Source organism: Myotis myotis, unplaced genomic scaffold (assembly GCF_014108235.1).
Source record: "Myotis myotis isolate mMyoMyo1 unplaced genomic scaffold, mMyoMyo1.p scaffold_m19_p_6, whole genome shotgun sequence".
Taxonomy (NCBI): domain Eukaryota; kingdom Metazoa; phylum Chordata; class Mammalia; order Chiroptera; family Vespertilionidae; genus Myotis; species Myotis myotis.
The window spans coordinates 59,040,399-59,065,254 of record NW_023416368.1 but is presented as its reverse complement, the minus strand read 5'-3'; the positions used below and the strand labels follow the sequence as shown (position 1 = coordinate 59,065,254).

Below are 24,856 nucleotides of genomic sequence, written 5' to 3'. Positions count from 1 at the left end.
CTGGTGAGGGCTTCTTCCTAGTTGCCACCGCCTGCAACTTTTGCATCTTACAGGGTGGAGGGCAGGGAGCAGCAAGCTCTCTCATAGCTTTTATAAGGACACTAGTCCCAGGACCTCCTCTGATCCTAACCACCTCCCAAAGGCCCCACCTCATCATCATACCGTCACATTAGGGGGTAAATTTCAACATAAGAATTCTTGGGAGACACAAACATTCAGTCCATAACAGGTACCAAGATCAGAGAGAAGGCAGTGTAGCTGGGTCCGGAGTGGATGAAGTCAGAAAGGTGGGTAGGGCCATGCTAGCATGAGTCTTGTACTAGTAAAAGGAGTCTGAATTATAATCTAAGCATAATGGAAATATATTGGCAAGTTCATTTTTATTTATTTATTTTTAAAATATGTTTTTATTGATTTCAATGAGGAAGGGAGAGGGAGAGAGAGAGATAGAAACATCAATGGTGAGAGAGAATCATTGATCAGCTGGCTGCCCCCTGCATGTCCCCTACTGGGGATCAAGCCAGAAACCTGGACATGTGCCCCAATTGGGAATCCAACCATGACCTCCTCGATCATATGTCTAAGCTCAACCACTGGGCCACACCAGGCTGGCAATATATTGCCAAGTTTAAACACATTCATCCAAATGCTTGGCTGAGAATTACTTACAAAGGAGCAAGAATGGAGGTAGGGGGACTAGTTAGGATGAGCCTGAAGAGGCTGAGGTGAAAGAAGACCAAAGAATCGTAACAAATCTCCTTCATGGTAAGGAGACTTTCCTGGTGAAAGGAAGCTGAATTTATTTTAATAACGTCTCCATTTACATGTAACATTATCTGCTATAAAATTGTTTATTATGATGAGGTGAGGGGTGGAGATGAATGATGTGGGTGTAGATTGGCAATAATATATAACTCCACGATGTATTAAAAAGGCATCTTATTGTTGCTTCAAGGAACCACTCACTACACAGGGCTTTTAGTCCTCCCCAAAGGGGAGCCACAGTATCTAGAAAATTAATTCTTCCCTCTAGTCTAGATGCAAAACTGCAGAAGCCATTTGCGGAAATGTGGCCCGCCATTCCTCAGAGGGCACGGAGCCCTTCTTCCGGCATTCTTTATTAGAGGCCATTGACCCATTTCTACCAATTATTATGGACAATTTAGGGAAACTTGCGACGATGGCCATTTATTGGCATTTTTTTCTGGGGCTCAGCCACAAACGACCTTGGAACTGGTATGGACAGTGGCTCTGCTTCCCGACTTCTTCGCTCAGAGGCGACAGTGGAGCGCTGGGAGGTGGTGGGGCCTCAGCCATCCTGTCTTTCAGCCCATAAATCAGCATCTGAAGTGTCATGATGGCGCTGAATATACAAAAAGTGTTCGCCAGCCCAACCCATTGTCGTCATTCCTGGGGGCAGAGGGGAGTGGCAAGACGCTGTCGTGTCCCTGAGCAGTAACGCGGCATAGTAAAGCGTGGTTTACACCACGTGTGCTACAGATTTCTCAGGGTCTCTCGAAGGTTTTTTCAAGTTCCACCTTCCCTCCTTTACAGTTATCCTGGCCCCAGCTGTGCACCGGCTCTTGACTCCATCTGTCCTTCCGCTGGGGACGAGTCTGTCTCCCCTGCCAAATGGAGAACACAAGTTTGGCTCCCCAAAGTGATTATAACCCCCGCCCTCCCTGCTCAGTCTGAGCCAAGCGTCTGGCCTGCGGAAGGGGCCTGACAGTCCAGGGGACGGAGAGGGACGGCACGGAGAGGCTGCCTCCCCCACCATCGGCACTTGGCACGCAGAGCCTGGGCAGATGCCCGCCTGGCGCCCCAAATCTCCGGGTCCTTTCTCCTTTGCTCCCCCCTCTCCTCCGTCCCTGGCCCAGCTGCAAACGCGCCCTGCAGCAGAGCGGGGATTCGCAGGTCGGAATTTGCCCTCGCGTGCGCCGCGTCACACGCCGGGGAGGAGACCAGAGGGGAGGCGCCCGAGGCGGAATCGCGGTGGGCGCCCGGCGGTCCTCCGCTCCCCAGCAGCCCACTGCGCTGCTGCCCGAGCCGCCGCTCCCTCCTTTATTTCCTCCCTTCCTCGCTCCTGCTAGGCGCCCCCGCTCGGCCTCCCTGCCCTTACTCCACCCCCTTCTCCTGCCCGACCCCTCCTCTCTCTGTGTGTGCGCGCATTAGATAATTCCATCCTTTTTGGCAAAAGAAACATGCACCTGACTTTACCAGGGGGAAACGAGCGGCCAAGCAGAAGGAACAGGAGAGGGAGGGGAAAAGGTGAGATTCCTTTAAGGAAATCCCGGGGCCGAAGAGGTGGCCGCAGCGCCAGTGGCATCCAGGGCGCCCCCTCCGCGTGAGCTGCGAGCAGAGGACCTTCTCACCAGTTGCAGATGTAATCTCGGCAACTCCTGGGTCTGTCGGTTTGCTTGACAAACAAAGTCTTTTCTTCGTTGGCTCAGACCCTGAAGAGGCTCCTGGATTTTGCTGTCATCCCACCACCAGCTGGCTGTTCCCCGGGAGCCTTCCCCGGGAGCTGGCGGAGCGATGAGCCCGTCTGCGCGGAGGATGGGCGAAGGGCGTCAGCGGCGCGGGGCTCCTGCCGGGAGGAGAGGGTCGCCCGGCCGGCGGCCAGGAGGCGGCGGGGGCGCCGGGGGCGCCGGGGCGCAGCGCTTCCTGCTCGGGCTCTTCGTGCACGCGTGGATGTGGGCGGCCTCGGGCTCGTCTGCCCAGGTGTTCAACCTCAGCCTTTCCGTGGACGAGGGACTGCCTCCGGACACTCTAGTCGGCGACATTCGCGCCGGGCTGCCGGCTGCGCAGCAACAGGAGGTGGGCGGCTTCTTTCTGTCGGAGGATTCGGACGACTCCCCGCTGCTGGACGACTTCCACGTGCATCCGGACACGGGCATCATCCGTACGGCCAGGAGCCTGGACCGCGAGCGGCGGGACCACTACAGCTTCGTGGCCGCCACCCTCCTGGGCGCCGTGGTGCAGGTGGAGATCCACGTCAACGATGTCAACGACCACTCGCCCCGCTTTCCCCGGGACTCGCTGCGACTTGACGTCTCTGAGCTCAGCCCTCCAGGCACGGCTTTCCGCCTGCCAGGTGCCCACGACCCCGACGCGGGGCTGTTTAGCACCCAGGGCTACACTCTGGTGCCACCGCCCGACCTCTCCGAGGACCCCGCAGGACCCTTCTTCCAGTTGCGCTATGGGGCCCCCGGGTCACCACCGTCGCCGCTGTCCTCGTCGCCCCTGGAGCCCCTAGACCTGGTGCTGCTGCGGCGCCTGGACCGAGAGGCGGCGGCTGCACACGAGCTGCAGATCGAGGCGTGGGACGGCGGCCGCCCTCGGCGCACGGGCCGCCTGCGCGTGGAGCTGCGCGTGCTGGATGAGAACGACAACCCCCCTGTCTTCGAGCAGGACGAGTACCGCGCTGCTGTGCGCGAGGATGCTCGGCCGGGCGCAGAGGTCTGTCGCGTGCGTGCCACGGACCGGGACCTGGGGCCCAACGGCCACGTGCGCTACCGCATCCGCTCCCGGCAGGCGCCCGGGGCGGGGGGCGGCGGCGGGCCATCGGGGGACGCCGCCTACTTCGCGGTGGACCAGCTGAGCGGCGTGGTGCGAGTGCAAAGGCCGCTGGATCGCGAGGCTCAGGCCTGGCACCAGCTGGTGGTCGAGGCCCGCGATGGAGGTGCGGAGCCCGAGGTAGCCACGGTGCGGGTGTCCATAGCCGTGCTGGATGTGAATGACAACCGGCCCGCCATCCACCTGCTGTTCCTCACCGAGGGGGGCGCAGCGCGAGTCTCTGAAGGTGCCCGGCCTGGCGACTACGTGGCTCGAGTGTCGGTGTCCGACGCGGACGGTGACCCGGAGAAGGAAGAGGAGGCAGCTGGGGGACCTGATCTGAGCCTTGGGGACAGGACCATCTCTCTGACCTTGGAGGGCGCAGAGGGGGCCTTCACGCTGAGGCCTGGCGGTTCGCCAGGGGTGTTTTTCCTTTGCGTCGAGGGACCCCTGGACAGGGAAAGCCGAGACCTGTATGACCTGCGACTGGTGGCCACAGATGCGGGGTCTCCGCCACTGAGCACGGAGGAGACGCTGCTGCTCCGGATCGCCGACCTCAACGACCAGCCGCCCCTCTTCAGCCAGGAGCATTACCAGGCCTCAGTATCCGAGGCCGCGGCCCCTGGCACCGCGGTCCTGCGGGTGAGCGCCTCCGACGCGGACGAGGCTGGCACTGGCCATGCCAAGCTGCGCTATGAGCTGGTCCACCTCCCTGAGCGCTGCAGCCCAGAGGCTCAGCGGCCCAGGGCGGAGTGCGCACCATCCTTCACTATAGACCCCGAAACCGGCCTGATCAGCACTACCCGGAGTCTGGACCGGGAAGCCCAGGAGGCTGTAGAGCTGCGGGTGGTGGCCCATGACCTGGGAGAGCCCCCGCTGTCCGCCACCTGCCTGGTGAGCATCACCGTGAATGATGTGAATGACAACGAGCCCATCTTCTGGAGGCAGGTGTACAACGCCACCCTGGTGGAGCACGCCCAGGTTGGACACTGCTTTCTGCAGGTGAGTGCCTCGGGCCTGTGGGTCAGAGGAGAAGGGATGGAGCGGCTGTGAGGCTGTCCAGGGAAGGAGAATTGTGATGGGGTGGTCCTACCCCAGGTTGATATCAGGGAACACAGGCTCTAGTTCCTTCTCTACAGTGAGATGCAGGGGTGGCTACCTAACCTCTCCGCCAGGGGCTTGGACTGAATGAATGATCTCTAGGGTCCTTTCTGTTTCACATGATACTTGGATCTTGCTTTTGCTTGTGGAACCCTGGCTTCCTGAATGCCAGATATGTTTACCCAAATGGGCAGGAACCACCCATTCTCAAGCAGTAGGTGCATGTGGCAATGTCTCACAGTTTTGAGCATCATTATGGGGCATCCTAGGGAAGTAAAGTGGCTCTCACAAATTAGGCTTTATTTTATTTTATTTTTTGGTTGACCCTCACCCAAAGATCAATGCCAGCCAGGGCACAATTAGTTTTTCAAACAAATACATGCCTTTAAATGCTGAAACTGTTTTTGAGTAACCCTTTCCAGAGACTTCCCACACTTTGTCCTACCTTCTTTAGAAGCCTGCAAAGGCTAGTTAAGGACATCGAGTGTGGGGGAGCACGGGACTTGGTTGGAATGTCTGTAAGGAGGATTCTCCGAAAGGTCGGGGGCCTCTGAGGGGACCTTGCCAAAGGCGGCAGCCCCTATCTTGACTTTTCCAAACAAGTCTGACCCCCTGGGGTGTTTTACTAGAATCTCCATGTTTAGTCTTTAAAGATCTGACCTTATAGAAGCATATACTTTTTCAAGGATGCTTAACCTGCTAATTGTATCTAGAGCTTAATTTTAGTTCAATCTGTTATGACAATAAAAGCTAAAGGAGGCAGGTGAACAAGGCTACTTGGTTTCGATAGCCAAGTAGCGCCTTAGCCCTCTCTTTCATAGAAACATGTATTGGAACAATCTGTTCATCCGTCGCTCAGGGTCTGTGGGTCAGTCCCGGCAATCAAGCCATTTTTAACTGTTGTGGGCCAAGTTCCTCCAGTGATGCCTTTCAGGACCGTGAAGAGTAGTGAGGCTCACATCAACCTTATAAGACAGGGCTCTTGTCCTGGCCATGGTTGCTCAGTGGTTAGAATGTCAGCCTATGCCTCATAGGGTTTGATTCTTGGTCAAGGGCACTTATCTGGGTTGCAGGTTTGATCCCAGCCCTCTCATCAGAGCAAGTACAGGAGGCAACCAATTGATGTCTCTCTCACATCTCTCTCTCCTTTTATTCCTTCCTCCTCCCCTCCCTTCTAGTCTCTCTAAAAAGCCAATGGGAAAAAATATTTTAGGGTGAGGATTAACAACAAAAAGGTGGGGTTCTCTAACCTTCTTTTTGAAGGTGTTGCCTTTTGGAGTTCTGATCTCTCCTTCACTCTTAGGATGTTGTGATATGTCCCCTTCTAGCACCACACCACTTATTGATTCCAATTTCCTATTTCTTGTCTGATGTGAAATAACAAGCCAGATTGCCAAGACTAGTTTATTTACTCCAAGAAAACTTGAGTAAATAAATAGAGCCGGAGAGGCTAACTAGTGAGCAAAGCTCCGAAGCTGTAGTTCACTCTCAGGCTGGGTTGTTTTAAGACCTCAAAGGCGTATTTCCTGGTTGAGGGGAAGAAGGGGCCGCCCTTTGGCTTTTATAAGTTACTAGAGGCCCAGTGCACGAAATTCATGGGGGGGGGGGGCGGCGGCACGGGTCCCTCAGCCTGGCCTGCACTCTCTCGCAATCGGGACCTTTCGGGGGATGTCTGACTTCTGGTTTAGGCCTGATCCTGTGGACATCCCTCTCACAATCTGGGAACACTGGCTCCTAACTGCTCACCTGCCTGCCTGATCACCCTTAACCGCTTGCCTGCCTCCCTGATTTTGCCCCTAAACCTCAAGCTTCTTCTTTCTTTATTTTTAATATTTATATTTCTTCTTTATTTTTTATTTTAAAATTCAAGCCTTTTGAGAACATGAGGCACTTAACATTATTCCATATTCCTTACAGAGAGCTAAGCATGGTAAACACAGCAAATACTTAATATTTATAGGCTTCTATATAAACACCTTCCAACCAGGAATGTTTTAATAGGCAGTCTCCAAAAACTTGAACTGGAAAACCTCTAAGTAGCGTGCTCAGATTTCAGGCATCAGGTGCTATTAGCAGGATTTCTATACCAATTAAACTCTAATTCTGAGCTCGCAACAGTTTGGACAAACTGCCCTTCACTGTCTCCAAAGTTTCTTATTCGTCACTATCCCATTTTCCTCCACTTCAAACCAAGGTAACAAACAAAACCTTTAATTCTGATCTTCCTCGCCTCAAGGGAACAGCAAACCTCAATTCAAATAATTTCCCGCCGGAAGTCACATCCAGATACAGTCAGACAGGACTATAGGGCTGACTATGTACATGTGCAGTAACAGGCTCACATTCTAGCTGCAGGCGCTCAGGCGTCCTCCACAATCCCACAATCCTCTAGTCGCACACTTCTGGTTTTTCTAGCTCCTCCTTAAGTGGTGTTTCCTTCAGTCGCCTTGCAACATCCAGGGCTTCTAGAGGGAGAGGATTTTTCTGTTCTTTGAGGTTGATAGCTGTTTACTATTTGGAATCAGTGAAGCTTCGGGAGTCCTGCCGCTGCCATGAACATGTTGGTCCCAAGCGCACTCATGAAACAACCACCCATTCAGTCCACGGCTGGTTCGCAATGAGAAAGGTACTGTGCTGAGCCCTTTTCCAATCAGATCTTCCTCTTCCTTCTCCAGCACACTCCAAACCTGCTCTGGGCCGACTACCCCAACCCCTGCAGACCCTTAAGACCTTCCTATTTCTTTGATTTTCCCCATCAAACTTGCTCCCATTGCCTAGGGACACCCCTAACTGCTCCCTGGGGGGCGGGGCCAGCCTTGGCGAGGGGCCTGGTGTTCTGGTCCCTGGTGTTCTGGTCCTTTCAGCATTCAGGTAGCTAGCTTTATATATATATATATATATATATATATATATATATATATATATATATATATATATATATATATATAGATGTATCCAATCACGTTTAGATAAGCGAGATGCTCCTATATTGTAAATACGAGCTTTCATGACCGCTTCTAATTTTTTTTTTAATCCTTTGGATGATAATAACCTCCATCCTTTGCTCTGGCACAACTGGCAACTCTTTGGGGAAAAGCAATGAATGCTTGCTGCTGCTGAAATGGACAAATCCACAAGTGTCAGTGAGTGACATAATGGAACATTATCACTCAAGCAGGGTCTAATATGGTGCAGGCTTGCTGGTCCTTCTTCATCCAAGATAGGGCCAGGCCCGGGAGTGACTTAAATCAGGTTCACCAACGTCCCATTGTTCAGAGTTTAGCCATGTGGCCTCAGGTGTACTGCAAAGGAAGCTGAGAAATGGAGGGGAGCACATGGATGCCAGGGTATGCTGTTAGTTTCTGCCACAGATTTCTAAAAGTAAAGTCATAATAGGTGAGAGGTTGGACTAGAATTCTTCCATCTGGAAGACCTTAAGGATCTTGATATAAAACAGCATGACTTGGCTCCATTTGAAGGAAAATAAGCAGGGTGGGTTAATTGTGATTCCTTTGACTAGCACTTGTCTTTAGAGCTATTTCTAAAACTGTGAGATGATTCTGCCATGAGGTGTGAGTTTATCCCATTGTTACGACTCGATTTGTGGCAGATCCATTATGGTGAGCTGAACTTGGCTCAAGTATAGGACTGCATCTCTAACTGCAAAAAACCTTCAAGGTCCCAGGTATTGCTGTAGGTACTATTAAATTGTGCTGATGGGAATTTCTGGACATGCCAGTGATCCAGCCCCACCAGATTGCAGAAAGCCTCCTGTTTATGAGGTTCTCTGGTGGCCCCTCCAAAGCAGTGATGTGAACTTTCTGTGTTCCATAAGCCCTCTCGCTGACTCTGTCCCCTAACTTCTGGATAAGCCTCAATGGAGTGTCTTCCATATACTTTTTTTTTCTTTAAAAAAAGTTTATATTAATTATATTAGTTTGAGGTATACAATATAGTGATTCAATATTATATTTAGTAACTGGAGGCCCGATGCACAAAGATTTGTGCAAGAATGGGCCTTCTTTCCCCTGGCTGCTGGCACTGCCTTCGCTCTGGCCCAGAGGCCCAGAGCGGCTGGGGTGGTGGGGAAGGCCTGCATCCCGCCCTGCCCCTGGCCACTGGGAGCCTGCAAAGATGGGTTAACCCATCTTTGTTGGGTTCATTTGCATACTCACTCCTGATTGGCTGGTGGGTGTTGCAAAGGTATAGTCAATTTGCATCTTTCTCTTTTATTAGTGTAGATCATCTGTCACCATTCAAACTTAACTCAGTATTATTCACTATATCTCCCTTTACCTTTTTCACCCATCCCCTATTTCTCTAGCAACCCATTCCCTTCCCTCTGGCAACCATCCCTTTGGTGTCTGTTTTTTTTGTTTTGTTCTGTTTGTTCATTTATTTTCTTTATTCTGTTTAGATTCCACATATAAGTGGAACCAGGTGGCATTTATCTTTCTCTGTCTGACTTATTTCACTTATCATAATAATCTCCAGGTCTATCCATGTCTTCAAGAATGGCAAGATTTCATTCCTTTTTATTGCTGCATGACACTCCTTTATTTACATATACCCCATCTTCTTTATCCATTCATCTATTGAAGGACACTTAGGTTGCTTCCATATTTTGGCTATTGTAAATAAGGCTGCAATGAACATAGGCTTTCTTTTTTACTCTCAAATTTTTTTATATCACTTTTTTTAAAAAATATATTTTATTGATTTTTTTATAGAGAGAGAAAGGGAGAGGGATAGAGAGTTAGAAACATCGATGAGAGAGAAACATCGATCAGCTACCTCCTGCACGTCCCCTACTGGGGATGTGCCTGCAACCAAGGTACATGCCCTTGACCGGAATTGAACCTGGGACCCTTGAGTCCGCAGGCTGACGCTCTATCCACTTAGCCAAACCGGTTAGGGCTTTTATATCACTTTGTAAAAACAAACTCTTTGGATCTCATAGCCTCGCCTTTCTTCCAGGGCTTTATAAAATTATATTATATCAATTCTTATAACTGTACCTTCTTTCTGTAGTGCTCTGCCAGTTTTCTCCTATTGACTTTATATAAGCTATATTCTCCTTTGTCAGAATCAAAACAAAATGAGAAACAACTGGATGAGAAATTTGTTTTCTAGATTCACTGTAAGTCAGTGGTTTTCAACCTTCCTAATGCCGCAACCCTTTAATACAGTTCCTCATGTTGTGGTGACCCCCAATTTCATTGTTACAAATTGAACATAATTAAAGCATAGTGATTAATCACAAAAACAATATGTAATTATATATGTGTTTTCCGATGGTCTTAGGTGACTCCGGGGAAGGGGTCGTTCGACCCCCAAAGAGGTCGCGACCCATAGGTTGAGAACCGCTGCCAAGTGAATACTATGCCATCTAATAAAACACACCCTTGAACCTTCTCGGTGTTTGGTAGTTTATCCACATCACTTATTTGCTCTCAGTGCTGCCCATCCTCCCGAACCCTGGGGCTGGCTGAACCTTTTTATATTGTCACACCCAGATAGGAACTTTCCAAAGACTTTGAATGTGGGGCATACACTCAGTGTGCCTCTCCCAACCTAGTATCTGGCTTGATAGATTCTCTTTTTCCTCAGATTACTATCAAAAAGACTAACTTCATTCTTCACCCACACTAAATCCAATGGTTTGAACTGCACTTACAGACTTTATCTTGTAATCAGGTCTTAAAACAATATAAATCCAGCATTGGTACCTGAATCACCCACACACCAGAGCAAGATTATTCTCTCATGTCCCTCACATATCACCACTGTATTCATGCACTAATTCATTTATTTAATCAAACAGCAGCATTTATTGAATAAACAGCATCCAATGGACAAATATTTATTGAGTACCTATTACATGCCAGAAATTGGTCTTGGTGCTGGAGACGCAGCAGTGAGCACAGTGGGCAAGGTCTCTGTGCTAACAGAGTCTTGGTTCTTTCTCTCCTTCCTGCACTGTCAGTTCTCATGGATGAATGGCATGTGCCCTGCCTCCACCTGCCTATCACTTCTCACCCCCTCTTCTGACCTTCCCCCATTACTATACTAAATTCTGCCTCTCAAAAGGCACCTATGTTCTATTTCAAACCCAATGAACTTTTATTACTCATAACCTCCTCCATTCTCTCTAAAGTATGCTGGACTGTGGCTCACTTCCTCCCTCTTGAGTGTGTCTTCTTCCCTGCCCTTATCACACTGCACTCTTTCTGGCTCTGCCCGCCAATTCCCCCTTTTCCTCTTGTTCCCACTCAGTGTGTAGGGGTATCACCAAGGGGTCTGTCTTCCTCTCGCTTCTTTCTGTACTTTCTTCTTATATATTTCCACAACTTCAACTTTTTTATTTTTTACATCCCCAGGGTCACCCTCCTTATAAACTCCAGAGGAAACATTTCTCTGCTTGGTTGTATCTCTACTTGGATGCTTTTTTGCATCTTAACTCTAACATTTCCCCAGTGAAACAAACCCATTTCCCTTCTAGTATTTTTTTCTTTCTTTCATTTTCAACCTTCATTAATCAGCTCCTTTTGGAACCTTTCCTATCTTTGTGAATGTGTGCTTTCTATAGATGTGTTTACGCACCCGGTGGGGTCTGTGTGATGTATTTGCTGTTTGTTGGCGTGGCTGTGTTTGCATTGTTGAGAGTTCCAAGGGTAAAGAGCGAGGGCATGTCTCATGTCAGTCAGCTGGACGAGAAGCAGGTCTTGAGATTCCAAACCCTGGCTGTGGGAGAGATCACTTGGCTGTGCTTGTTCACTCTCATGGTCTGATGTTGAGGAGAGGTGTCTGGGCAGTGGGCCTTAAAAATAGAATCTACCATCTGGAAAGACAGGAGAAATTGGAAGGCTTGATTCCCACTGTGCTTTATGGGCTGAAAAGGACTAAATTATAACTTTTTTTTCTGATTCGTTATATCTTTGGGGGTTATTTTCTTTTTATTGATTCCCAAGCCTTTAGTAAAGTCTTTCTAAGCGTGTTCGCTTTGTCTCAGTTGTGCTGTGGAAGTAAAAATGGAGAACCATGGTATGACTTAAGGGAAGAGTTATTAATTAGCTTTAGTCAAAGTGTCCAGGGCCAACAGCCGCTCTCCTGAAGTCTGAGTGGTGATGATAGCAAAGGATGCTGAGGTTAGGTGGTTCTTAGGAACAGAGGTGCTCCTAGGGCCAACTTCAGAAGTAAGAGACTTTATTAAGGAAGATGTTTCCTAAAATCTTAGTGTCATCTTTGATTCCTCCTCAAATTTGACTACAGTAGATAGAGTCCAAGTCCTACAGTGTTTCTGACATTCGTCACTTCATTTATACCCATGGAGGTCACCCTCGCTTTGTCCACCATCACTGTGCATGTTGTTCCAACTGGAGGGATTGTGGGTTTATCTCAGTCTCCTTCCACTCAATGTTTTATTGGTCAGTCTGGCTCCTTTCTTAATGGTTCTTTATGGTGCTACAGTTACTGACTCGTCTTAGTAAAACAGAGGTGTTTTAGTGCCTCGTGGGATTTAGCTTTAAAGATTAAAACTTAATGATATTTGAGTCCCTTGTAATTTCTAGTCTCATTGTACTAGAAGATGCATTTACTTTGTTGAATTGTATTGAAGAGCTACATAACAAGCACAAATATCTTCTGGATTTACAACTAGTCAAGATTTTTACTGTTTCAGCTAACACATTAATATATTAATTTTATTGTAAAGGTTATTTTCTCAATATATTTGATCATTGGCTCTTTGGAAATTTGTGGTCTGAATTGCATTGTGTATCCCATATTTTTGTCTCCATCAACTTAATACCAACATACTCTTACTGTTTAACTTACATACTAACAGACTTCCATAGTGTGCACCAGCTTTGACAGTCACATCATCATATTTCCTGTGTATGATTGTCTTCTTCTGACTGCTTAAATGGACTGGACCCATCTGTATGTATGCACTGAAAGCATGTCAGGTTTCCACAGTATAGTCATTTGTGCCTCTCCACAGGATGTATCACCAACTGCCAACTGTTGTCTTCCCTGAATATCTGACTCTTCCTGGCTTTATACCTTAGTTCCAGCATGGCTTTGCTTTGCTAAGCTGCTAGGCACTCAGGGTTCACTGTAGATTTATCTACCAGATTTCATTTTGACATCCCACCTCTCCCTCCCCCTGCCCTGCCCCCCCAACACACAACCGCTACCCAAGACCCATCAGCTGGATTTACTTCCTTTCCCCTTTTCCCACTTGGGCAAGGTGATCAGATAATACATTTGGATATGTAATAAGGAGGATATAACCTAGAATCTGTAGGACGTATCTCTAGTGACAGTCAATATGTAATTTACTGGTAATCTGTCTAATTCTTGGTTCTATAACTAAAGATACCTGATATTGCATGGTAGAGTGTTCATAGCTTTAAAGATTAAAACTAGGCTGTATGCAGTGGTGAAAAATATAGACAGACTACAGGGCTAGAGTGCCTGGGTTTGAATCTCAGCTCCACTGCTTACTAGCTGTGTGATCTTGGGCACTGTGCCTCACTTTCCTCACATGGAAAATATGGATAACAGTAGTGTCAGTTAGATAAAGTTTTTGTGTGAATAGTGAATCAATACATGTACGTTTATAACAATTCATGTTATACATTATTAAATGTTAGTAAATAAGACTTCTAGAAATGAGGAGGGAAACTATTTTGCCTGGTATAGTAAAGACTGAGAGCTAATTGAAAATGACATTTTGAATAAAGATTATCTTGGATGTAAAGATGGAAAAAGGAGCAGAAAATATTAAATTGCAGATGCATATGTTTATAACAATGAAAGCAGAAATCTGTTTTACTTACTTTGGATGCTTATAACATCTCCTTTGGGCTTACAGAATCCCAGCTGTCTTAGGACAGTTCAGATGACTTCTCAATAGTGATCCTCTCCCCCCTACCTAAATCCCCGCAAAAAAAGTACTGTGAAGGTCTTCGAGAGCCTGGGGAATGTGATACAAGTTGTGGTGAAGGCAATGCAGTCATGAATCCTCTGGGGTGCACTTTAGGGCGCTAACTACCATACTAGACTCGGCACCTGACCCCTCTCATGTGCGCAGGGTATGATTCTGGCCTATAGAGTGTCTTAGTGTCTTTTATTCTGTTTGCCAGTTCTTGCTCTTTAGAATCTTTGAGACAACATGGAAAAAGACAGCACTGTAGTCAGAAAACCTTAGTTCCAATTCTGACTCCACCATTTATTATCTCTATTAACTTTTCTGGTCACAGTTCCTCATCCATGGACTGTGTGTTAGTAAGGGCTCTCCAGAGAAATAGAACCAATAAAATATATGTTTATATATGTGTGTATATACACATATATATTATGGTGAGGAATTGACTGGAGTGATTTGATATATATATATGTATATATATATGAAATTTATGTTTATAACATATAAATGATATACATAAATTATTAAAATAAAATGTATATTATATAAATTTATTATAGTATATATTACATAAATGTATTATATATTATGAGACGTTTAGAATAAATTATACTATAATAAATATACATCTTAATAAATATATTGTATAATGTGCTATTATTTTATTTACTACATATGTATTATATTATGTATTAAATATATATAATCTATTAAGAGGAATTGATTCATGTAATTATGGAGACTTAGAAATTTCAGGGATCTGCTCTGTGCAAGCTGGAGACCCAAGAAAGTTGATGGCATAATTTAGTCCAAGTCTAAAGGCCTGAGAACCAGTAGTCAGAGGGCAAGAGAAGACTGATGTCCCAGCTCATGGCAGTGAATTCATCCTTCCTCCTCCTTTTTGTTTTCTTCAGGTCTTCAGTGGATTGGATAAGGCTCACACACATTGGTGGCGTGGGGAGGGGAGTGGTGGTGGAGGGGAGAAGGAAGTAGCGACCACTTTATTTATGCTACCAATTCAAATGTTATCTCAGCCAAAAACACCTCACAGATGTACTAATGTTTAGCCAGCTACCTGACATCCCATGGCCCAGTGATGTTGACACATAAAATTAACAACACATTATTGTAAGGATTTGAGGTAGCCTGTACTATGTAGTGGAAAGTAGCTGGTGTAGTAAGAGGTAAGGGACCCCAGAGATGGGAAAAATTCCTTTTGCAATGGATCAGGATGAAGGTTTCCCTAGATATGAACTTTCTAGGGATGTATATATTTACATCTTGTCATGGATGCCTTCTGCACATCTTTTTCCCCCCATAAAAATGTGCAAATTTTTAGGCATAGTCACCTTTAAAAGAGAATCACTCAGATGGATTTCTGAAAGTTATGATCAGTAACATTTCCTTTCTCTGAGGATTGCAATCTGGCGATAAATTAATTTTATTAACACCTACACAACAGACTTCTACTGAGACCCTCGCCTTCTAAATTATAAATTAAAAGTGAGCAACTGTAGAAGTAATTTATACTTTCATGGACCATTAGGGAAATTATGCTAGATCATTTTTACAAATACCAGGTTAATTGCTTAAAATCTAATTAACATCTTCATTTAAAAGGGATAGCTTTGTGGTGTAGGTAGATCAGGTGAACATCTTAACAAATCCAAATTTTAATTAAAAATCTGTTTAGGATTACATAGTCCAAGTGGGGATAGGATGAATTGAAATAATCATGGCATTTCTAGTTCCTGTTCTGAAGTAATGGGAGGAGTTTTGAAGACTCCGGAGGAGACAGCCCTTGATGGACTTGCAGTGTTTGACTAAAGAATTTGACCTTAATATATACAGATGATGCATTACAGAACTGTTCACTTGAAACTTATAGAATCTTATTAACCAACTAGAGGCCCGGTGCACAAATTTGTGCACAGGGGCACGGGGTGGGTGGGGGTGTCCCTTGGCCTGGCTGGCAATAGGGGCCAATTGGAGCTGGCTGGCGGGAGGAAGGGACCGTGGGGGGTTGGCTGTGGGAGCACACTGACCATCAGGGGGCAGCTCCTGCATTGAGTGTCTGCCCCCTGGTGGTCAGTGCGCATCGTAGCGAGTGGTTGACTGGTCGTTAGGTCATTCAGACACTTAAGCTTTTACATATATATAGATATCATCCAATAAATTTAATAAAAACAAACAAACAAGAGTTTGGCCTTTGAGAGATATGGGAGGTTTTTGAGTAGAGGTTGACCTGTGTAAAATAAGGTTTTAGGAGGATTTGTCTTGAATTAATAGAAAGAAGTAGGGAAACCCTGTAGGAGAGTCCTAATAATACTGTTATAATAATCTATATTTGGCGATGAGAGCCTGAACTAGGGAAATGGAATTGAAGTGTAATAAAAAGGATGGCCTCACTTTAGTTCCTTCTTTGTCCAACGAGGACTCCAGGATGCAGTAAATTGACCCTTGTTCTTCCATACCTGTACACATATTACTGAAAGTGGATTAATCCAGTTATGTGTGTCCTCCACCCCAACACTTGGACTGTGGAACATTGCTGAAGTAATTCCAAGTGACAGTAGGTTCTATTTTAAGTGTAGGATCAGCTGGGCCCACAATACTGCTGGGCAATTTTGTTGTATTCGCCTTAGCATCTTTCCGGTAACTTCACTCTCCTTAAGCATCATATTTTGGTCCCTTTACTTTTTATGGGCAATCATGCCTCCCACTCAGTAGAGACTAGGTGAGACCTTGCTTGTGTTTTGCCTCTAATCATCAGACTTTTCTGTGCCGTCCAACCTCTGAGGACTAGTTGATTCTCCTCTTACCAAATCAGTCATCCATTCATACCCTACATTATACCTCTATCATCTCCTCTGACAGTGCTTCTCAATGATCCCCTTTCTCCTCTATCTTTTACCCCTACCTCTATACTCCCTCTCCCATTGTTGACAGTTATTACAAGTCAAATCTGTGGGCATCTCACCCCTGTTTTCTCTATTTCCTTCCTCAGTGCCCTGTAATGATTGACTTTGCTACCTGTTGGCCCATCTTTACCCAGACCTTTCCCACTTAAAGTAGAGTCTGGGAATCTGCTATTGTCCTGTTCAGTGTCTGGTATCTCTTGCTGATGGATTCAGGACCCCTTGAGCTAATGTGGTCTTCTACAGCAGTGGTCGGCAAACTGTGGCTCGCAGAGTGTAGATCACTCTTCCTCTGTCCGAAACAAGGACAGCTGCAAATAATGAGCACCAGTAAACCTCTTCCATCCTCTCCACTAAAGAGCTTCCACACCCTTCATCAGTGGGCAATCTGAGATCTGCATTTTTATGGGAAAAGGGTAAAGCCTGAAATGAAGTGAACAGCATGGGTTTTATAAAAGTGACATGAAAAGAGTGATCTAGTTTGTACTATGGAGCCAGACATAACTGGGTTTAAATTTTAGCTCTGTCACTTAGTAACTTGACCTTCAACAAGCTCCCAAATCTTCGTAAGCCTCAATTTTCTCATCTGCAAAATAGGGATGATGATAGTAGGGTCTACCTTATAGGGTTATTATGATATAAAGGAGGTGATGCATATCCAGTGCCTAGAGCAGTGCCTGACACGGGTAAATGTCCAGGTAAGTTTATTATGTATAGCTTCAACTGAATTTAATCAAACTGAGCGAGAATGAAATTAAGTGAGGATGAGAAAAGAAATATCAGTTTATTGTTTTAAAAATCTCCATGACTAGTCACTTTAAATGGGTAGAAAAATGATCCAGAACCTCAAATGACACTCTAGGAAAGCATACTGTCGTCATTGTGATGTGGAACTTCAGTCCTAAATTTAGTCTGCTCCTTATCACAGGCTGCATATTGACCCTCTGGATTTAAAGTAAAGATTAGAGTAGTCTGTGCTCTGATATTTCTCAAAGGTTTTTCTGTGGCCATACTTGCCAGTTCCAGAGTTTCCATTACCTTGGATGCTTCTCTGGCCTCCCAAGGTCAAGGGCACTACCCGCATTTGTCTTACTGTCCTTGATTCCTAACATGTAAGATATCCCAAGAGAAGGAGAAAAACATTGACTTCAAAGTGGTTGGCAAACTGCGGCTTACAAGCCACATGCAGCTCTTTGGCCCCTTGAGTGTGGCTCTTCCACAAAATACCACGTGTGGGCGCGCACGTTCAGTGCGATTGGAACTTCGTGGCCCATGCTCAGAAGTCGGTATTTTGTGGAAGAGCCACACTCAAGGGGCCAAAGAGCCGCATGCAGTTCGCAAGCCGCAGTTTGCCGACCACTGTCCTAGGACATTACTGACTTGTACCTTCTTTTAAAAAAATATATATATATTATTGATTTTTTTACAGAGAGGAAGGGAGAGGGTTAGAGAGTTAGAAACATAGATGAGAGAGAAACATTGATTAGCTGCCTCCTGCATACCCCCTACTGGGGATGTGCCTGCAGCCAAGGTACATGCCCTTGACCAGAATCAAACCTGGGACCTTTCAGTCTGCAGGCCGACACTCTATCCACTGGGCCAAACTGGTTAGGGCAGTACCTTTTTTTTTGTTTTTTATTGATTATTCTGAGACCTTATTCTCATTCAGTAGTAGGAGTGAAGCAAAGAGGAGAAAGAGATGCTTTGAATTTTCCTTTAATTAAAGAGGAGCAATATCATTCATGGTGTCCTTTAACATATGTTTATTGATACACACCACTTTGAACATGGACTTATTATAAAATAAAGTCATTGAGTCATTTGAATAATTTAATTTTTTGCAGGAACCTTACTAACAGAAATAGGGTATCAATTACAATTTCTTTAGATACCTCCTTTGGCAAAACAAAACATTACTGAGAAGTTCTTTGCATATGAAAAAGGAACTGTATAGTTAACATATTATTTTAATATTACTATTAATTTTTTTCAGTTGTATTTTTGTATGTTGTGTGTGCACTTGATAAATTGAGATCCCTCATGTAATCAAGTAAATTATTCATTTATGTTCACTTTATAGAAATTAGAACCAATGTTTTCTATTCTAAATTATGGTAGTAATATTTAATTGCTGAATTGGTTTTGATGATCTTGTTGGTTTAGTTTATATGAAATCCTCAGACAAGAAAATAGCATCAACTTGATGCTTTGGTGGGAATGTAATGTGGCAAAAATCAAGAAAGACTTGAGTGTAGCTGTGTTCAAAGGATAGCAAAGAGAAAAGAAAAGAAAAAACCCTCAAAACAATTTCTCATCAGTTTGACAACTGACTGTTAATCCAAAAATTTTTTCAATACAGGAGATGATCCTTTACCTTTTAAACCTCTTCCTTTCAGATTATTTAGAAAGTTCTTTTGTTTTTCCTTGTGTAGAAATAGCCATTGTTATGGATATGGTTTCAGGAGATTAAATCTTATTTCTAGCCCTGCCTTAAATAGACTTAAATACTATTTGATTTTTAACAGTTGTCTAATCAGAAACTTCTCGTGTTGTATACTTCTCTTGATTCCTACATTTGGAAACACAGAGGAAGTTATTGTTTACATAGAAATTGGCTTGTCTAGTTCTTAAGAATGCCTATTACAAAAGGACCAAGTTGTGAGGTAGAAAGTGCTCTAAGCTTATGCACTGTTTACTTTCCTTTGAAGTACAGATTATTTAAAGTACCAAACTGTTAAAAATAATACAAAGGCTGTTCTGTTACATTATGCATAAACAAGAACATAATATTTCAGTGCTGGCAGTTGCTTTAGCCTGGACTCATCTTACAAGAATTTTTATGTGTTTTTTTCCTTGTGTAGAATCTAATTGTCATGCTTATGTCTATTCCACTTCCATTGCCTCTGTCAGCATCCAGCATAAAGAAGAGAGATGAGCCTGGCCAGCATGGCTCAGTGGTTGAGTGTCAACCTATGAACCAGGAGGTCACGGTTTGACTTCCCAGTCAGGGCACATGCCCAGGTTACAAGCTTGATTCTCAGTGAGAGGTATGCAGGAAGCAGCCAATCAATGATTCTCTTTCATCATTGATGTCTCTCTCTCTCTCTCTCTCTCCCTCCTTCCCTCCCTCCCTCCCTCTCTGAAAACAATAATATATATTGAGAGAGAGAGAGAGAGAGAGAGAGAGAGAGAGAGAGAGAGAGAGAAATGATAGGAAGGGCAATTTACTGTATAGATGAATGATGTTTATAAGTTAATTAATGTATTCTAGGTAATTTTCTTACTTGAATTAAAAATATAGATTCTTATATATTGCAGCATACTTCTAATACCACAAAAAGAATTTAACAAGTTCATCTTGAGGTTTTTTATTTTTTTTTATACAATAACTTCCCTTTTATTCCCTCCCCTTTATGTTTTTTTTTTTTTTTTTTCCTGGAAATACACAGACATTTTTAATGGAAGCAAAATGGGGCAACGGCGTCACAGCCAACAGGGATTGAGCTCAGGCGAGGCAGGGCTGGTGCTGTGCCGGGGTCATGGAAGTCACAGCAGGTGGGCGGGCTGGCCGTGGGGGGCCTGTGAGGAGCCCAGACTGCCAGCTTCATCCCGGGGAGGAGCAGAGGCTCTGGCCCAGCTGGTTCTGTGCAAACCTAAAGGGTGGGCACCTGGCGGGTCCGAGTGGCTCCTCAGCTTAATTACTTAATCACACACCGTGAGTAATCAATCAACCCATGAGTATTTAACCATAGCACGGAGTGAGCCTGCGAGCTGAGTGAGCAGTGAGGAGTGAGGAGGTGGGTCGGGTGGGAGCTGAAGAGGTGGGCCGTTATGTGTGTTTTAGAGGATCACTTTAAGTTTACTGTTTGGTTCTTATGAGCCTCATGAACTTGGATGTTCAAATCTCTCCCCTGGCTTGGGGAGTTCTCAGTTAATATTTATTTAAATAAGTGTCTGCCCCTTTCTTTCTCTGTTCTCCTGAACCTGCAACAATTTGCAAATTTTTCTTTTTGTTAGTATTCCATAGATCACTTAGGCTTTCTTTTTTCTTTGTTCTCTTCCAACTGGAATATTTCAAAATTTCTGTCTTCTAACTCACAGATGCTTTTTTCTGCTGGATCCATTTTGTTGTTAATGCTCTCTATTGCCACCCCTTTTTTTTTTTTTTAATTTATTCATAGTGTTCTTAGGCTCCAGAATTTTTCTTTGATTCTTTTTTATGATTTCTATCTTTGTTAAACTACTCATTTTTTTAGAGTTTTCTTCACCTTAAGAAGAAACTGAATAAAAGTAAATGTCCATAAACTACTCATTTTTAAATGTATTGTTTTACTGATTTCATTGAATTGTCCTTCGCTTTCTTTTTTCTTTTTTTTTTATATGAATCTATGCCTTTATAGTCAATTAATATTTGACAAAGGAGACAAAAAACATACAATGGACTAAAGATAGTCTATTATAAATGGTTCTGTTAAATTGGACAGACATGTGCAAAATAATGAAACTAGACCACCTTCTTGCACCACACAAAAGAATAAACTCAAAACAGATCAAAGACTTAGATGTTAGACTTGAAACCATAAAAAGCCTAAAAGCAAATGCAGGCAGTAAAATCTCTGACATTTCTCATAACAATATTTTTTTCTGATATATCTCCCCATGAAAGGAAAACAAAAGGAAGTATAAACAAATGAGACTATATCAAACTGAAGAGTTTTTGCACAGCAAAGGAAACCATTAACAAAGTGAAAAGACAAGCTACTTGGGTCCTCTCTCTCTGCTTCTTGGTGAGCCTGGCTAGAGGTTCATCAATCTTGTTTATCCTTTCAAAGAACCAGCTCTTGGTTTCATTGATATTCTGTATTGTTTTTTTGGTCTCTATGTCATTTATTTCTGCTCTAATCTTTATTATCTCCTTCCCTCTGCTCACTCTGGGGTTTTCTTGTTGCTCTCTTTCTAATTCTTTGAGATGTATAGTTAGATGATTTACTACCATTTTTTCTTGTTTTTTGAGATAGGCCTGTAGAGCTATAAACTTCCCTCTCAGGACTGCTTTCATTGTGTCCCATAGGTTTTGGATTGTTGTGTTTTCATTGTCATTAGTTTCCAGGATGTTTTTAATTTCTTCTTTGATCTCATTGGTAACCCAATCAATATTTAGTAACATGCTATTCAGCTTCCAAGTGAGTATTTTGGGTTGTTTTTATTGTAGTTTATTTATAATATTATGCCATTGTGGTCTGAGAAGATGCTTGGTATGATTTCAATCTTCTTGAATTTGGGGAGACTTTGTGGTCTATTTTTGAATATGTCCCATGAGCCCTTGAGAAGAATGTATATTCTGTGGCTTTGGGGTGAAGTGCTCTGAAGATGTCAACTAAGTCCATCTGATCTAGTGAGTCATTTAGGGTGGCTGTTTCTTTGCTGATTGTTTGTCTAGAGGATTTATTCAGTGATGTCAGTGGTGTATTAAAGTCCCCTACTATGATTGCATTGTTGCCGATCTCTCCTTTGATATCTTCCAGGAGTTTTTTATGTATTTGGGTGCTCCTGCATTGGTTGCATATATGTTTATCAGGGTTATATCTTCTTGTTGTATTGATCCCTTTAGTATTATGAAGTGGCCTTCCTTATCTCTTGTTATGGCCTTTACTTTGAGGTCTATTTTGTCTGATATAAGTATTGCTACCCCAGCTTTTTTTTCATTTCCGTTTGCCTGAAAGATATTTTTCCATCCCTTCACTTTCAGTCTGTGTGAGTCCCTTCTTCTGAGGTGGGTCTCTTGTAGACAGCAAATGTATGGGTCATGAGTTTTTATCCATTCAGCCACTCGATGTCTTTTGGTTGGAGCATTAAGTCCGTTTATATTTAAAGTTATTGAAAGGTATTTGTTTGTAGCCATTTCTTTTTTTGTGTGGCTGTTTTCTTTCTGAGCTTTTTATTTCTTCTTTTTACACTAGTCCCTTTAGCATTTCTTGCATTGCTGGCTTGGTGGTGATAAACTCCCTGAGCCTTTTTTTTTTGTCTGTGAAGCTTCTTATTTCCCCTTCAATTTTGAATGATAGCCTTGCTGGATATAGTATTCTTGGATTCAGTCCTTTGCTTTGCATCACTTTGTAAATTTCTGTCCATTCTTTTCTGGCCTGATGTGTTTCTGTTGAGAAATCATTTGATAATCTAATGGGAGGTCCCTTTATGTAACTTTCCGTCTCTTTCTTGCAGCCTTTAAGATTCTCTCTTTGTCCTGAACATTTGCCATGGTAATTATGATGTGTCTTGGTGTGAGTCTTTTCAGGTTCACCTTGTTTGGGACTCTCTGTGCTTGTGTGATTTTTTTCTTCCCCACCTCTGGGAAGTTTTCTGATATTATTTCTTCAAATAGGTTTTCTAACCCTTGTTCCTCTTTCTGTTGTTCTGGCATCCCTATTATTCGTATGTTGTTTCGTTTCATATTGTCCCATAGCTCCCTTAGGCTCTCCTCCTGTCTTTTAATTTTTTTCTCCAATTGCTGTTCAGTTTGGGTGTGTTTTGTTTCCCTGTCTTCTAATTCGCTAATTTGGTCCTCCGCTTTTCCTAGTCTACTGTTGAAACTTTCAATGGTGTTTTTTGTTTTTTTTTTAAAATATATTTTATTGATTTTTTTACAGAGAGGAAGGGATAGAGACAGAGAGTTAGAAACATCGATGAGAGAGAAACATCGATCAGCCGCCTCCTGCACATCTCCTACTGGGGATGTGCCCGCAACCCAGGTACATGCCCTTGACCGGAATCGAACCCAGGACCTCCCAGTCCGCAGGCCGACGCTCCATCCACTGAGCCAAACCGGTTTTGGCCAATGGTGTTTTTTATTGCAGCTATATCACTCTTCATTTCTTCTTTGTTCTTACATAATTTATTGATTTTTTTCATCTGTTTCTTCTTTCTTCTTGCATAAGTTGTTGATTTTTTTCCTCCATCCAGTTTATGCACTCTAGGACCCTTAATCTGAATTCTTTTTTGTCATGGTGCATGCCTCTGTATCACTTAGCTGCTTTTCTGGGGAGTCCTCCTTTTCTTTCCTTTGGGGGTTTCTTTGTCTACCCATGTTTGATCGTACCGCCATATCTAGATGTTGAGTCGTTCAGTGGCTGCTCCTTGGGTAGCAGTGGCTCCTCAGGCTGCGGTTGCTCCTCGGGTGGTTGTGGTAGCAGCTGCTCCTTAGTTGGTAGCTGCTCCTCTGGTGGGTGCTGTTCATTATAATACAGTAAGACAGTTAATGTTCTTTTAATGTTGTAATTTAGCACCAGGCAATTCTCATTTCATGTAAAAAACATGATTTTTATTAGTGCTGCTTTTGGCTGTCAGAATATGACATTATGAATTTTGCACAAAATATCACTAGTCTTTTTGCTTCTTAAATGTCTCAGGTTAACAATCTGCTGTTTTGTCCTTTGACCTGCCTTTAAAAGGCATCTCTGTCATTGTTATCCAGGAAATTTGGGTAGCTGATTTGAGAATATAGCAATATTTAAACTTTTTAATTTATTCTGTCTATTCTCTAACTTGAAAAATAAACAAACCAGTGCTCAAAACTTAAAAAAGAAAAGAACAATTATACTAGATATATTTCCCCTTTTGTTTTTGGAGGAATGCCAATATTGTAAAGCACTTTTCCAATCCTTTTAAGCAGAATGTGAGCTGGCTTATTAATAGTTATGTGCTCGGTGGGAGACATGAGTGGAGAGAGCACAGAGAGAGTGGGGTCTGGCTCTGCCTGGTATAAGCTGTGTTCTTTGAACCTCATTTCATTCATTTAGAAAACGGGATGATAATATGTACTTTGAAGGGTTATTTTGAGAACCAAAGATAATGTATTTCAAACACTAGCACACAGTAAGCACTTAAAAGTTCATAACTATTCCTTACAAGTGGAGAAATGGAAGCTCAACCAGACATTATTCTTAGGACTGGACCTCACTAGACTGGGTGAGATTTCGGCACAAAGCAGTGCAGGATATATGGGGTGCCCCCACAAATGTATACACATTTTAACAGCTGATAGCTCAATTGATGTTTCTTTCTTTTCAGATTTAACCCATTGGAATTAATAATTAATCAAAGTGTGCATACATTTTTTTGGGGCCACCCCTTATTTACTATAAGGCGAGTCTTCTGTCTGCAGGATAATTTTTCCTTATTTCATTTACTTACTATGATTTACTGATTTTGTCCTAATAAATGAAGTAGGGCAGGCCATAAATGATACATTGTAATCCTAGAAAAACTAATATAAGGTATGGCTGGTTAAATGTAAAAAGTGTTGCTAATCTAGTCCTTCAAGATTTCAGCTTATCAATTATATGACTCTACT

General features: G+C 43.8%; 1 protein-coding gene across 1 annotated transcript in view; it reads left to right on the top strand.

The window, feature by feature from the left end:
- The first annotated feature begins 1,898 nt into the window (after window positions 1–1,898).
- The window catches only part of DCHS2 (dachsous cadherin-related 2), a 208,030-nt gene continuing 185,072 nt past the window's right edge, over window positions 1,899–24,856 (top strand). The window contains exon 1 of the mRNA XM_036311800.1: window positions 1,899–4,557. Coding sequence (XP_036167693.1) covers window positions 2,536–4,557 — 2,022 coding nt within the window. The 5' untranslated portion in view covers window positions 1,899–2,535. The remainder of the gene's footprint in view (window positions 4,558–24,856) is intronic.